The sequence below is a fragment of the Lytechinus variegatus genome, chromosome 5 (assembly GCF_018143015.1).
Source record: "Lytechinus variegatus isolate NC3 chromosome 5, Lvar_3.0, whole genome shotgun sequence".
Taxonomy (NCBI): Eukaryota; Metazoa; Echinodermata; class Echinoidea; order Temnopleuroida; family Toxopneustidae; genus Lytechinus; species Lytechinus variegatus.
In genome coordinates, this window is record NC_054744.1 from 17,384,298 (window position 1) to 17,399,141 (window position 14,844).

Genomic DNA, 14,844 nt, shown 5'->3' on the forward strand with positions numbered 1-14,844 from the left:
TTGGGCTGTAGCATTGCTAAAATATTTTCAAAAAAGTGAGAAAAGGGGATACTGAATCCATGCATGGGATTAAGATACTTGACCTTCTTCGGGTCTGCGCAAAAAATGGGATATAATTTTCTAATTATTTATTAATTCTTTCTGATCAGTTTACTAGGTCAAATGTAATGAGAGGACCGAAATCAAAATAAGAAAAAGGAAATGGGGAAAATATATCTGAGAGCAGATTTATGTATCCTGAGGAAATTGGAGATTTGATTTATTCCCGTTCCCCTCCCTTTTTGGTGGACTTCTCCGCCTATTCCATGGGTCCTTACATATACCCTGATTAAGAGTCGGTAATGAGGAGTTGGTATGAGAGTAAAAGGCAAGGGACGGAATGCTTATCATAACAGATGATTTACTTTGGATTTCATCTCGGCTCTTCTTAATATCACATCGCCGAGTAGCAGAAATCTGTATATTATCCGACTCAGCTCCGACAAAGAGTATTCAAAATATTCATTTTCCCCCAATCTCTACATGATACCAAGCCTTAATCTCGCGAAGCGTTCTATACGGGGGAACATCATCCCCCTTAATCTCGTTCTATGTATTTTTTTCTACAAAAGTAGTTTCCCTTGATTTCTGTCATCGTTTGTCCTAACAGTGGGAGGAATGTGATCACAACATCTTGTAATTTTACACAGATCAAAGCCAATTTAAGAAAAGTTAATGGCCGTCTTAAAGCAAACTCCCATCGGGTTAGCCGTATTGAAGTCGTCACATATCCATAATTAAAGATGGAATTTTATCAAGAAATTGCTTTTCATTTATTTTCATTACAGATAGATATTACAGGGGAAAAAATCGATATTTTTTCCTAATCCCTAAACTTGCTTCAACATTACTCGAGCAATCATCTACCTATATTTGACGAGAATTCATCTCATTTGCTCTCCTTTTAATCTGGGTCAAACCCATCTGTGTGTTTATACTAATATTAATATTTCGAGGTTAAAATATTATGATTAATTCATAATCATTGATATCGTTATTGAAAACTGATCTGTATTGTTATCAATTGATTTTGACTTTCATTTTCATATGCCTTCTACAGAAATGTAAAGAACAGTTGGCTCACCGTATATATCGTAGAATGTGCATTTACTCGATACCATTCATACATTTTATATGAAAAAACAACAACAATATTTAGGTGTCATAATTATTAACCAAAATAATGATTTTTTTTATTCGTGCAATGGACAGAATACTTCATTCGGTGAAAGATGAAATAAAGATCCATTCAGTGGATCGTTTTCATCTTCCACCTCATGAAATTTGTCTATTGTGTCCGTCTCGATTTTTGTATATAGTTGTATAAATAGTTTGTTTATGATTAGTATTGAAACCAAGTTTAGGGGCTTGCCCTCTCTACAAGCTTTTGCTTTTCTTGGCAAGTCCCTCCATTCATTTCTTGTTTCTTTTCACTGATAAAATTACTGCAACAGATTGTAGTTTTGTATAATTTATATTGTCACGAAATGTCATTGATTTGTCTGTATTATCGATTATATTGAATATGTATTGTTTCTTTGATTATATTTTGGAAAAATGTTGAATGGAAATAAATAAATCTAAATTTAAAGTATTCTGTCCATTGCACTCATAAACATTCATTTTTTGTATATTATCTACTACTTAGTAATAACACAGCCATACCAGTGAAATCGACTCAAAACCGACCAAAGCTATCACGTTATTATACCAATGACAAACCATCGCTTGGTTTGGTTGGTGTGACCAGTGGCGGACCGTGACCCCGAGGAAACAAAGCATGGGGGGGGGGCACGGCATTGTTCACAAACAATGCAGTGCCCCCCCAATGCTTTGTCTCCTCCGGGTCACGGTCCGCTACTGGGTATGACTGTACTATATTTGAAAATAAATCATTGGTGATGATAGTGTAATAGTTTGGAGATAGAATCGCAAATATTGGGAGATACTAGAGTAATTAGGGCTCTCCCGAAAAACAGTTTTTATGTACTGAAGCGACCGCCCTGTTCAAAGAAAACAGAAACAAGTATAAATACATGAAATTTGGAGGTGAGAGCGGAGATCGTGGAAGAATGGGATGTCAATCTCTGGAATTAATAACATAAATCTTGGAAGATACACCGAAAAATTGTATCAAATGGGATGTTAACTTGGGAAAAAAAGGTAGCAACAAGTTTAAAAGATAGTATGAGGCATAAATTCGGCGTACGGGAGCGTGAGTCGTCAAAGATGGTCGCGTTAATGGAAGAAGTTGGCGTGACCCTTGTTGTAGCAGAGCTTTAATAGGATAAGGGATACCCTAACCATGAGTTTTCGAGAACTGGGAGTGTAAATCTTGGGAAATCGGAGTGTTAATCTCGGGATCATATTTCCTTTTAAGATATATTTTGAAAATTGGAATATGGATGTAAACTTTGGATAATGTGATTGTCAATCTTTTGTAGATTCGAGCGCACATCGTCAGCGATGAGAGCGTAACATTAGATTTTGGGAACAAAGCATTTTCTGAAAGAAGGGAGCGTATATAATATGACGATTTTGGTATTAATATATTTTCTATAGAAAGATTTAACCCATTGTTGATTGATTCTATTGTTTTTCGCCTAATGGGAGGTTATCAGAATGATTGCAAAACTATGCTCTCTTTATCACAAAAGTCATGTCTCATCACAGATCTTGGTTCATTTACATACAACTGCAAATCGGCAACGTTACTGCAGCACGGCAATGAACGAGATATTGTGATTTAGATCATCCATGAAAAAGACAACATCGGACATATTGATCTTTCATTTTAGAAAATAATCTCAGACACCGAAATGATTAAACGATTCGACAAAAAAAATCAAATTAATAATGGTAGCTTTACAAAAAGTAAGAGGAAAGTCGATATTGCTATCGTACAACACGTGGTAGCCTCATCTCTCCTTTCATTCTCGAAATTTAATTCCGGATCTTTGTTTGTTTTACAGTCTAATTAGTATTGCCATAAGATGCCAGATCTATGCCGCTTGATTTATTAATGTATCAACGTTTCTTGATGAAAGATGGTGATATTGATATTACCACGCCTGACTGATTGTACACCACCACCCATACCGCCCCACACACATAACTATATATCCCAAAGAGCATCACTAGGCCCTATCTTGTTTTAGTTCATATACCTTTTCTATTTCTTTCTTTCTTTCTTTCTGATTACGTTTTTTTCATTCACGTCCACTGGTAGTGAAAATGATAGTAATAATAACAGATTTTATTAGACATGTCATGTCCGCCTGCTATATTATGACACTGCCGGTGCGCCAAAGATAGCATTATTAGATGTTATATTCTTTATTTACTAATAATGCGCTTTAATAGCATTTCAAGACAAGAAATAAAAAAAGGGAAATTAGATCAATGGCAATAACGACAGGTTAACAGATTACATTATAGAAGATATGGACTTATACTGTTTACCCTTTTTTGCACTGTACGGAGAGGAAGGAGGAGAGAAAGAACTAGAGCGGATATACACACACCCTCGCACGCGCACATACATTATAAAGAGAGGGGAACAATAGAGAGGGAGAGAGAAAGAGAGAGAGAGAGAGAGAGAGAGAGAGAGACGTCTGGACGAAGGAGCGGTCAAGCAATACTTGTCTATTATTGACCTACGTCCTTTAAACGATTCATTAAGCCCTCAGAAAAAATGATCAAACACTCCAGACAATCAAATTGCAGCAATATCAGTCACAATAGTCATCTACTTCCACGTGCAAGGTGCAAAGCCTTAACCAACCCCTTTCTTTTATAGCTGAAGTGTTGGTCCTTGGATCATTGCACCCCTCCTCCCACACCCAACTCCGGGAGCGCAGAGTTGTTTAAGGTGCGCGGGGACTATTAAACACAGGAGTCGAATACCCACTAGTTTGTCAACGCACCCGAAGTCCCCGAAGGGCTATTGACTTTTTGAAGTAGAGTTGACAGAGAGCGAGTGGTTTTTGAAGGGGGGCTGCTCGCTAATCTCATCAGGGAGGAGGGTGGCCGATGTATGCAGGAAGGATAGTGCCTCAAAGTGTGACGCCCCTTGTTTTAATTGATTTCTACAAGCAAGTGGATATATAAAATGTGTAGGGGATCGCGAGACAGGGGGGTGAAGGTGCGTTGGTAAGCGACCCGTCAGATAGCAGTGTCGAGCTGTCGTTCTGCTAGCAGTAATTAGAAGTCGAGATGGGATGCGGGCGACAGGCACACTTGCAAAATTAAATCAAAGACAGAGTATGGGGAGTAGACGATCTAAAGAGCAATACCTCACAGTTGACAGTGCGATGGATTTTGACGACAAGGGAGAAAATTAAGAAAAGAGGGAGAAAAGAAGAAAAATCAAGACCCAAGATTTTGTTAAGACGTACGCGACGGTGGGCTTGTTTATACAGATGTAGTTGTTTCCCATTTGATTCTGTGAGTTTGATGCAGTTTTGGAGGATGGCGCATGACGGGTTCGTCGAATGACGTTCGAAGTGCCTCGATGGATCGCCCCGCCCTGGACCGGCGAACGAGGCAGTAGGGTATACCACCCAAAGCTGTGCAAATTCCCAGTGTTGGTTAAACTCGATGCAAAGGTTGCAGCAACACGCCCGATTTGTTTATCTGGTTTCGATCGCAACCAATCGATTCCGGAAGGGTCTACATTTCTTGCGTGTTTGCCCGCGCGCTTTGGCGCACACAATCACATCGTGATATGATATATTGTTTCATCAGCGTTCAACTTTCTGGAAGAAAAATGATGAAGAAAGAACGAAAGAACAAACGAAAGCAACTTTGACGTAAGGCGAAGATGAAAGCGATATTGAATACAAAGCGCAATCAAAATTTAATGATTGAGAAAGGTGGGATGAAATTGAGGCAAGTGAAGAGGGAAGACTCTCATTATTTGCCCCACCCCGCTGGTGGCGCGGGGGATTGAAAATTAAATTTCTTATCGGCGAAATGATTTCTCTCTCCGGTGAGATTTGTTGATACTGGAAGTATGAGTAATAGCCTGGGGACCGTTTGCCAAACCCGGAGAAGGCAATGAGTTAAGCAAAACATATTTCAAGATGGAATAAAGGTGAAAAAAAAAAACGAATGAGAGAGTAAGATTGGGACAGGGGCGGAAAAGATTGCTTACGAAAAATTGAAAGTCCTGTTTGGGCTTGCGGGTACAGGTGTTAAATCTTCGCCGCTCCGCTCGCTTCCCAATGGGTAGATCTGATACTCACCAAGCGCCCCTGTGTATATCCTCAACAAATTTGCCTTCATAGCCGAGCTGCGAATTGTCATTTTAGAAGCTGATGACCTCTTCAAAAATCATCTTTACCAAATATCTTTGAAGTTATTCACTTTCTTTCATTCCTCTTACATCTTTATGATTTTTCCGTACCTCAAAATTATCATCCCTTTGAACGATTTTATTTCTTTTTGAAGTGGTAATTATTAATCAATACATACTTTCAACTTTGCTATGGATTTCAAATATGATTTGATGACTTGATAATAACGATGGTAAGATAAGATAACTTCTTTTCTACAATTTTTGAAAATATGATAAATTCGTTATTTCCATGTAAAGTTAGTACTCCCTCCAAAACGATTTTTTTAGATATAGATTTCTTAGTTTGTCACGATTTCGGCTTTTTTATGATTTTCCAAAACTAACTGACCTTATATTCAGTTGGGAAGTTTTATATACCGAATCTTCTCCATGTCATATTAAACTTCGCGAAGATCGGTCATATACCCCAAAATTGGTAAAACTTCATCTTCTCTTGATGTTTAAAAAGTTTATATTTTGATGGATGCATTATACCCTTTTGTTCATCCAGGCAGCATCCCTTTTCGGGGGAGAAAAATTAAGTATGATAATAACAAGGAACGTATCCTATACTATAATCGAGCCCTCAACACTAATACAAATTCAAATGATTAAAACTATATGATATAAATAGGGGGCGTATCCTATATCTTAAACAACCCTTAAAATAATTCAAATGAATGAAAATATGTTATTAATAAGGGAGTATCCTATCAACGATTCTTAATTCTAAACAACCCTAACAAATGAATAAAAGTGCGAGTCGACATATTAAATTAAAAAAAATGGAGAAAGAAAATCAAATTCATTAAATATCCTTGGCATCAATCAGTATATCTTTGCTTCATTCATTAATGAATAAACATGAACTATATTTTCATCTATTCATCGTGTTGCCTAGGGAAAACAAACAGACAATCAAGTTCCCGCACTTTTTTATTGGAGAAAAGTCACCGCTGTATCAGTTTATCATCCCATCAAAGAATTGTCCATACTCGGGGAATACACAAAGTGAAAGTTTGAATAAGGCAAAGTATTGCCCGCTATTTTTGCATCTGTTTTCTCCAGGCGTTTGTGCGCCACGGACTGCCAATTATGGTCATCGTGTATTGAGTGCTGTATGAACTTCTGTCTTGAGTGATCCGTTCTTTTGATAAGCCTATGAAATCATTATCGAAAGCAGGAAATAAAGTAATCTTTGAATGTTAATACTGTCTGCCTTCACTCTTTCAACATACTTGATGTTGATTATATATCATAAAGAAAATGAAACCACCCCGTTATGAGTAAAAATTATGAAGATCACCAACAGGTTCTTCAATGACACTGCCTGTGAATATTCGGAATAATTTGTTACGCAAATATTGCAAAAATAGATGTTAAGGCCATTTATTTTTAATCTCCTGATCAGTTCTCTATCTTTTGATACTGACATAATTACCACATCGCCAGACAGTCTACATTTGATAATATTATAGATAGATAATATATTTTTGCCGATGAATTGGTAGTGCTTGTCAGAAGAATATAAACACTCTGTGGAGGAGCCGTGGTGTAGTGGTTCTGACTCTCACCTTGTAAACAGAGGGTCGTGTGTTCGAATCCCACCGCGGTCTGGCGTCCTTTGGCAAGGCGTTAATCCACACTTTGCCACTCTCGACCCAGGTGCTAAATGGGTACCTGGTAGAATGTGAAAGTCATTGTAGCTTGTCCAGTACTGTGTGCGTCTCACAGGCGACTGACTGGAATACTCCCCAGGGAGTGGAGGATGTGCACACATTGTGTGCGGGAATGACTGATTGAATCCGATGACCGGGGTAATAATATATCTGTAAAGCGCTTAGACACGTCGTTCCGATGGATTAAGCGCTATATAAAATCGGATTATTATCATTTAAAATTCAAAACATTTCCCTTGACAGATTGCACATAAATTACAATTCTTAGATAAATATGATATTTTATTGACATCCTCCTCTTAAAAAATAGTTTTGGACCTTTTCTTTTAATTTTGTGATTAATACATATAGCTAAGGTATGAAATTAACAGTGCATTATGCTTATAGAAATTATAAGATGCATTTTGGAACATTTCTTCTGTGACTTTATGGCATTCAATCATAACTCTAGTATATAGATTGCATAACTTTAAAATGTTACAAATTTTATAACATAGATACAAAAAGAAAAGTACTCCAAGTTTAGGTGACCAAAACTGTAATATTGAACTTATAGAATGAAGACCTTCCGTCCGTTAATTTGTTTTCGTATTTGGATATTGTTATGTGTAGTAATTAATAGGATTGCTTTATATATATATATATATATATATATATAGCTCTGGGAAACCCTGATTTGAAGCTACGCCTACCATTGTTCTCTTCATTCATTTCTTTCACAACATGTATAATGACTCATATATAAGAGAAAAAGAGGTAATGTAGTTCCAACTAAGTTTATTGTTGGAACTACAATGCATTACCTGTTTATATATATATAAAACGATGTTACATTTTTTTACACGTATGAGTATATGTATGAATATCGTTCAACCACCTTTTCTATGGTTCGAATCTTCTCCAATACTTACGTAGTCAGATGAGCAATCTTTAGTTCAGAATCATTTTCAGGCAACATATACTATAATATAAAATTATACAAAAAATGACGTGTTCCCACATGGTGTTATGATATAAACCGTTTTACATCAAAATGAATGTTAGTCTCGGGACTATTCTTCCCACGTAGAATATACTTTTACTTCGAAACGCCTATTGGGAATTAAGGGGTGTTCCGGAATGTATCAAGAGGACAGAAGATCACCAATCTTGCGGGATGCAAAATTTTATATCACTTTTGCTTCCTGAAATTCCGGATAACAATTTCTGCTTTAAAATCCCTCTAATGATTATTGATGCCAGGCTTTAACACATTTCACGCTTTGAAATATTCCCTGGTTTTCCACAAGAAAAGACTTAAGGGCAATTTTTGCGATTATTATCATTTTATTTAAATATTAAAAGAATACACAGTAGGCTATCTAATGATGCAAAAATATTTCGAAATGTCAAGTAAAACTCAAAGTATCAACAAATTAAAAAAGAGCTTCAAAAATAATCATCCCTTCTTGCGGATAGCCGACGAGACTTTGTTTCCATTTTGGTATCGCAGAATATTTCCATTGTTACTAGACTGGTATCAATCTGGTAATGTATTAAAAGAGAAGCATACAAAATAAAAGCAACATCAAACATGTCAAACCATTGCAACTGTGTAAGAAGAATAATTTTTTGTAAAAATATATTTTTTGTAAAAAAAAGTAACTGTTATCGTGAGAAATTGAAACACATATTCCATTATTTGTCAGATAGAAATTTGTTACATTCACCTGGTAACTAATTTACAAGTTAATGATCAGGTATGAGCATGAGATTGAAAGTGTCTATATATTTGTATATTCAGTCTAAATCTATAAGAGAAAACGGCTTAGAGTGACACAATTATTTATCACGTTTATTCTCAGATGGATCAAAGATGAATATCGCTCGGGGATTTTGGTAGAAGATTTGACGTCATTTAAAGAAAATTCTTCTGATATTTCGACCAATTATTCATAATATACCAAAAAGCTATCTACTTTCCTTTTTAGCTTGTCATGATATCGGGTCTGCTTATTTAAAACCATCATGTGCGATTAAATATCACGATTACACGGAATAGGATCGCAACCACTTATTAGCTTATTAGAAACACGAATATCACACCCAAAAATCACCTAAAGCAATATCAACCCTTTTTCACTAAATCTTGAAAATTATTGACCTATTTAGATATAAAGCTGAGCCATTGAAATGAAGTCATCCAAGAAAATTTCAATACCTGTTCCTGTTTCTGCATTTATACTTTCCAAAATGTTAACATTTGCATGGATATTTCACTGAATGAATGGTAGTACCCATACCATTCATTCAGTGAAATATCCATGCAAATATTAACATATCCTAGATTTTATCTATTATATACACTCTTAAAATGATGGGTAGCATACTGTCCACACACCAATTGGTTCAAACTTTATCCAATTCTCCAATTCTGGGTAGTCTTAAACCAATGATGTGTGCTTTGGGTGAAAACTACACAGTATTGGTTGAAAAGTACATGCAGAGTTGGATAATCGTTTTAACCAATTGTGTGGACAGTAAGTTGCCCAACATTTAAGAGAGTAGATTTAACAATATTTTGCAAATTCATGTCTTCATAATGTGTCTGTAAAGGTAGTTAATCTGGTTATATAAATTGACATAATCGACATTAATCAAGTCAAAATATGTGCCAACAATCAAGTTAAGAATTTGAAAAGATGTTCTTATTGCAATTCCGTTAAAAATTCACAAATAACTCTTTATATATATATTTTTTTCGAAATCAGTGGCTGTTTGAAAAGATCATTTATTTGTTGTGGGTCCTCTCATTGAAGCACCCCCCCCCAAAAAAAAAAAATACGGGGATTTTTTTTAGTAAAAACTAGCACTGATACGAGAGATACAGCACTTGCTAACACATAAAACGGGTCCTTCTCAGGTGAAAAGGGCACAGATCACGTCCGTAAGGGGGCATTTTTTGAAGAAAAATTGGCACGTATACGAGAAAGGGCCCTTCGTAACGCCTAAACTAGGTCCTCTTCCGATGAATTGGGCACAGTGCTCGTTTGTGAGGGGGCATTTTTCTTGCGTAAAAGGGGCACCTTTTCAGTGCTTCAAAAAGTGGGGGCACTGTACCCCCGCCCCCAGGATCGCCACCCCTGCAAAATGATGACTTCCTGCTGGATAATTTGAGTACACACCAAGAGAAAATGACATTAGTGGTCTGCTCGAGTGAGTATAATAGTAATGACCTGATCCAATAACCAACTATATTTTAGAATGGAAAAACGGCAGAATCTGGCTGCCTTTGGTCGCGTTTTCGATAAAACCTTTCGTCATATTAACATGAATCGTGTAAAAAATTGTGAAACTCGCGCTACTGCCCTAGAAGAAACGCATCTCGCCTATCAAAAAATGCAAGCGCGTAGCGCGAGCAAGTTTTTTTTTTAATATTCAGCACTTTCAAAATCACGAATGGGATGCGTATCTCGATTGAATGAAAAAAAAAAAAAATGCGAGCCAGTCAGTCGGCCAGCCCTCAAAAGTAGCTTCTTTTATCCAAGTAATATTCACGACTAGAGGGTTTTTGCACTGTTAATGAGCTTGGTGCGGACAAAAGAGCTCTTTTTATTACGCCATCGCTGCTCTAGATATTGACCAAATTTCATGATTTTTGAAAGAAGAAAGATCATACGTTTAGGTCATGTGTCTGGATTTAAAAAAAAAAGATTTAGTAACATAGGTGAAAGTTTTGATCTAAAACATGAAACAAAATAATTATTTTCATGCAACAAAACTTGTTGTTTTTACACTTAATTTCTGGTTGGGGCCCAAATAAATTTTAAATTATGATAAAGCTAAAGACCTAAGCTTTAATATTATATAATATTTATAAGAAGATGTATCTTTGATGGGTCAGCAGCCAGCTTTTCATAGGCCAAGTGCATTTAGCAGTTTAATAACAAGAATACTGCGCTCTGAAGGTCACATACACCATGTGGTAATCTCTTTAAATTACCCGCGCGTGTTGTTTTGAAAACACTATTCAACCAATCAGAATTCTGGATTTTATGCTACTCAGAAATATCATAAATCTTGTCTTGCATTTTGGTGGAAAAAGCTGGCTGCTGACCCATCTAAAAGGATCCACATACCAAAAAAAAAAACATTATAAGAAAGTATAGAGTTTGAGCTTTCTGATGATATAAATAATGTTTGTGCCTAAAATACAAAATTTTGACAATTTGCAAGAGAAAAAAAGAGGAAGAAAATTCCGTTTGATGCATCTTTTCATGCCTAAAATTCACATATTTATCAAAATATTTTATTCAAAATAAATAATTAGTATAAAAGGGTAACACTTACGCTTTTATATGGTACACAAATAATAAATTTTACTCAAGGAAAAAGTGGTTAAATTCTTTAAGAAACAAAGTCTCACAATTCACGCGATTTTGCAGGGACATGAATTCAGCCACGAGAGGGCTTGGATAAATCTTGCTCATTTGCTCACTAACACAGGGGCTTGCGGACTGACTGGAACAGTCTAATTATTTTTTTACTTATTGACTTGAAAACAAGATTTTAAGCCACTTGTTTTTATTATCCTCTTTAACAAATTGTCATCACAATCAAGGCAATGCATTCGCAAAGCAAAAACAATTTTTTTGTTTATATAATGACCTATTTTCTTAATTATCAAATTACTACCCTCCCCTTGTTTCCATTAATTTTTTTTAACCTTTTTTTCCTTCCTGTTCTCCTCTCCTTCATTTTTCTTCTCCTATCGCATCCCCCCATTTCCCTATAGGGGAGAGGTGGCCCCTTCCCCCCCTAGACCCGTCTATGGTACATTAGGCTTATTTTCCAAATTCGGGTTGAATGTCTTTGAAATTATACCTTGTTTTTTTTCACTGACAGTAGAATCATGAGCTTCCAACCGCGTGGAGCGTTAACTACCAGACCACTCAACCTTTGAAGCGCCCTATTATATCTGCATAAAGATACAGTGTACACCTTATGTAAATGGGCCGTTGCCAGCGAATTTATTTACCTAATACGCTCAGTTCTTACATGTATATAAATGTGTGTGTGTGTGTTTATAATACTCTCGAAATGCAAAGGAGTTCAACAATTCTGGGTTAAATCTTATTTTGCCCAAAATAAATGTGTGTGTGTGTACAATCAGTTGTGAAATAAATTGAAAAAAAGGAGAGAAAGTTGAAAATGAAATATTTTTAAAGGGTGACTGATTTCATTCGAAGCCCCTACACCTGGGGGCCGTTTCATAAAGCTGTTTGTAAGTTAAGAGCGACTTTAAGAACGACTGGTGATCCTTCCTAATGCGCAAAACCATCGCTAATGAATATACCATTCGCCATAAGAAAGGATCACCAGTCGTTCTTAAAGTGCATAAATTCACATTGGTATTCAAAGCTGCGTAGTATAGAATAACTCTTATTTATTCCTGTTTATTTAATTTCTATTGAGATGCAAAAATCGTACGGTTTGAATCCATGACTTGGTAGGCCTAGTTTGATATTTGCTTGATTCTTCTTAGTTTTATGCACCTGCGCAGATTTGGATGATTAAGTTGTCAAATCGTTGGATTCCCAAGCAGACAGTGTTCAGATATACTTTCTCCCCTCTAAATTAATTATCCTTCCGTTCTTTTCCTATTTCGATTTCGTTTTCTTTTCTACTGTTTGGCACGCTTATCATGCGAGGCTAACAATAAATATTTCTTACATTTGAGCTATCCTCACGAATTTCTGATCTCAGCCACTAATTTTCTAACCTTACCATTGGATTAAACTGTCAATCAAACAAAATTCAATAATATTGTGATATATCTCTCTTTTATTTTCCTTTTGATTCCTGTTCCCTTCTCGTCTTATAGTTTCCCCTTCTTTTGATATATTCATTAATATTACCAGCACCATCCTCCTAATCTGTAGCCAAATCACCTAGGATTGGGATAATCCCGATATTCATTGCTAATTCATACACGAGCAAATACTGAAAATCACCTGAATATATACGTAGAAGAGGAAATAAGGGTTCTTATTTTCAACCCTTGATTACTTTTTAATCAATTTGGATATCTTTTCTTTTGCTCGTATTCCTCTCCAAACAGATGAGCCATTGTGATAAAAAGTAAGAAACCTGGATATAATCAACATTTTCTTGAAATTTTTTATCGTTAAAACGTGTTTTTTTTGCGCTAAACAATTGTCATGGATAGCTGTGATCAATTATCACTTTAGTCAGTAATAATCATCGGAATTCAATACCTTGGTCATCATTAGTAGACTCTACTCTGTTAAAAATTGATACAATATGAATACAACTGACTATTTTCCGAAGGCTGCTTGTACGGTTATTGGACTGTAATCAAAGTTGTGGAGATTTTTTCATGACCATGCGCAGACTGTAACCTCCCCTTTTAGACTGCAAATGTTATTGTAATCATATCAAGGTGTGTACTGTTGGCCCCATCTTTGGAAAAAAATGCAATAGAATAAAGAATCAAACTCAAATAAAGATCGTTCTGAATTTCTATCTCTTAAGACAAGAAGGGAACATGAATCAAAAGGAAAATAAAAGAGAGATAAATCACAATATTATTGAATTTTGTTTGATTATTGCTAAACTTTAAAATTCAATAACTTTGTTATTTGTTATCCGATTTTGATGATATTTTCGGCATATTGCTCAGTGAATTCTACTCTATTTATTAAGTTGTAAATACTTTCAGCCCGGACTATCCCTTTAAACGATTTCAAGTTTTTATCCCTAAAAAAATCCCTTGTCTGATTTTTTTTGGTCAAACTTTAACTTATACCGCTTAGATGTTTCTCCTCCCGGTATATGAATACAAGTATCGGAATTCATTCTTCTTTTCAAAATTACAATCTTGTAGAAAGTGATGTTTGGTATAACTGTAATAAACATCAAACATTTTTTTTATGTACTGCGTGCAGGTATGAAAAGAGTGTGCAGTGGCTTGACGTGTACAGTCTGTGGCGATGTTTCGAGTGGTAAGCACTATGGCATCTACGCCTGCAATGGATGCAGTGGCTTCTTCAAGCGTAGCGTCAGGAGAAAGTTGGTCTACAGGTAAATATTCAAGTGGTGTGGTGTGGTGGGGTGTGGTGTGGAGTAGTGTAGTGTAGTGTGGTGTTGTGTGGTGTGGTGTTGTGTGGTGTTGTGTGGTGTAGTGTCGTGTGGTATGGTATGGTGTGTTGTAGCGTGGTGTGGTGTAGTGAAGTGTGGTGTATTTTAGTGTGGTGTTGTGTGGTGTAGTGTCGTGTGGTTTGTTGTAGTGTGGTGTTGTGTGGTGTGTTGTGGTGTATTGTAGTGTGGTGTAGTGTACTGTGGTGTGGTGTTGTGTGGTCTAGTGTCGTGTAGTGTCGTGTCGTATGGTGTAGTGTGGTGTGGTGTAGTGTGGTGTAGTCTTATGCAAGGCCTATACAGTCACACCAAATAAACCATCTCCAGACCGACCTACGCTATTACGATATTTCGAATTGAGTATTACCGGTCGGTTAGGCGTTGATTTCCTACCGAGTGTGGCTGTAACATTAATATTTTCGCGGCAAGCCAGTGATCACATTTCCACATGGTGGCCACACAATGAATCTCTTGCTACACTGTGAATATCAATCGGATGGCTTGCTTATTGAAATTATTACCTTCTTGTGAAGGGTTTTACACTGTGACTATATTTATTGTTCACATTGTGGAATATTATTGAACTTATTACTTCCACGTAATTAATAGCAGCAATGATAATGATGATGATGATAATGATAATAATGCTAC

General features: G+C 36.2%; 1 protein-coding gene across 2 annotated transcripts in view; it reads left to right on the plus strand.

Annotated features, from left to right (window-relative positions):
- LOC121415605 (photoreceptor-specific nuclear receptor-like) overlaps nucleotides 1–14,844 on the plus strand; it is a 71,435-nt gene that overhangs the window by 35,461 nt on the left and 21,130 nt on the right. For both annotated transcript variants that reach the window (XM_041608883.1, XM_041608882.1), the window contains exon 3: nucleotides 14,004–14,139. In XM_041608883.1, the coding sequence (XP_041464817.1) occupies nucleotides 14,004–14,139 (136 nt within the window). The remainder of the gene's footprint in view (nucleotides 1–14,003; nucleotides 14,140–14,844) is intronic.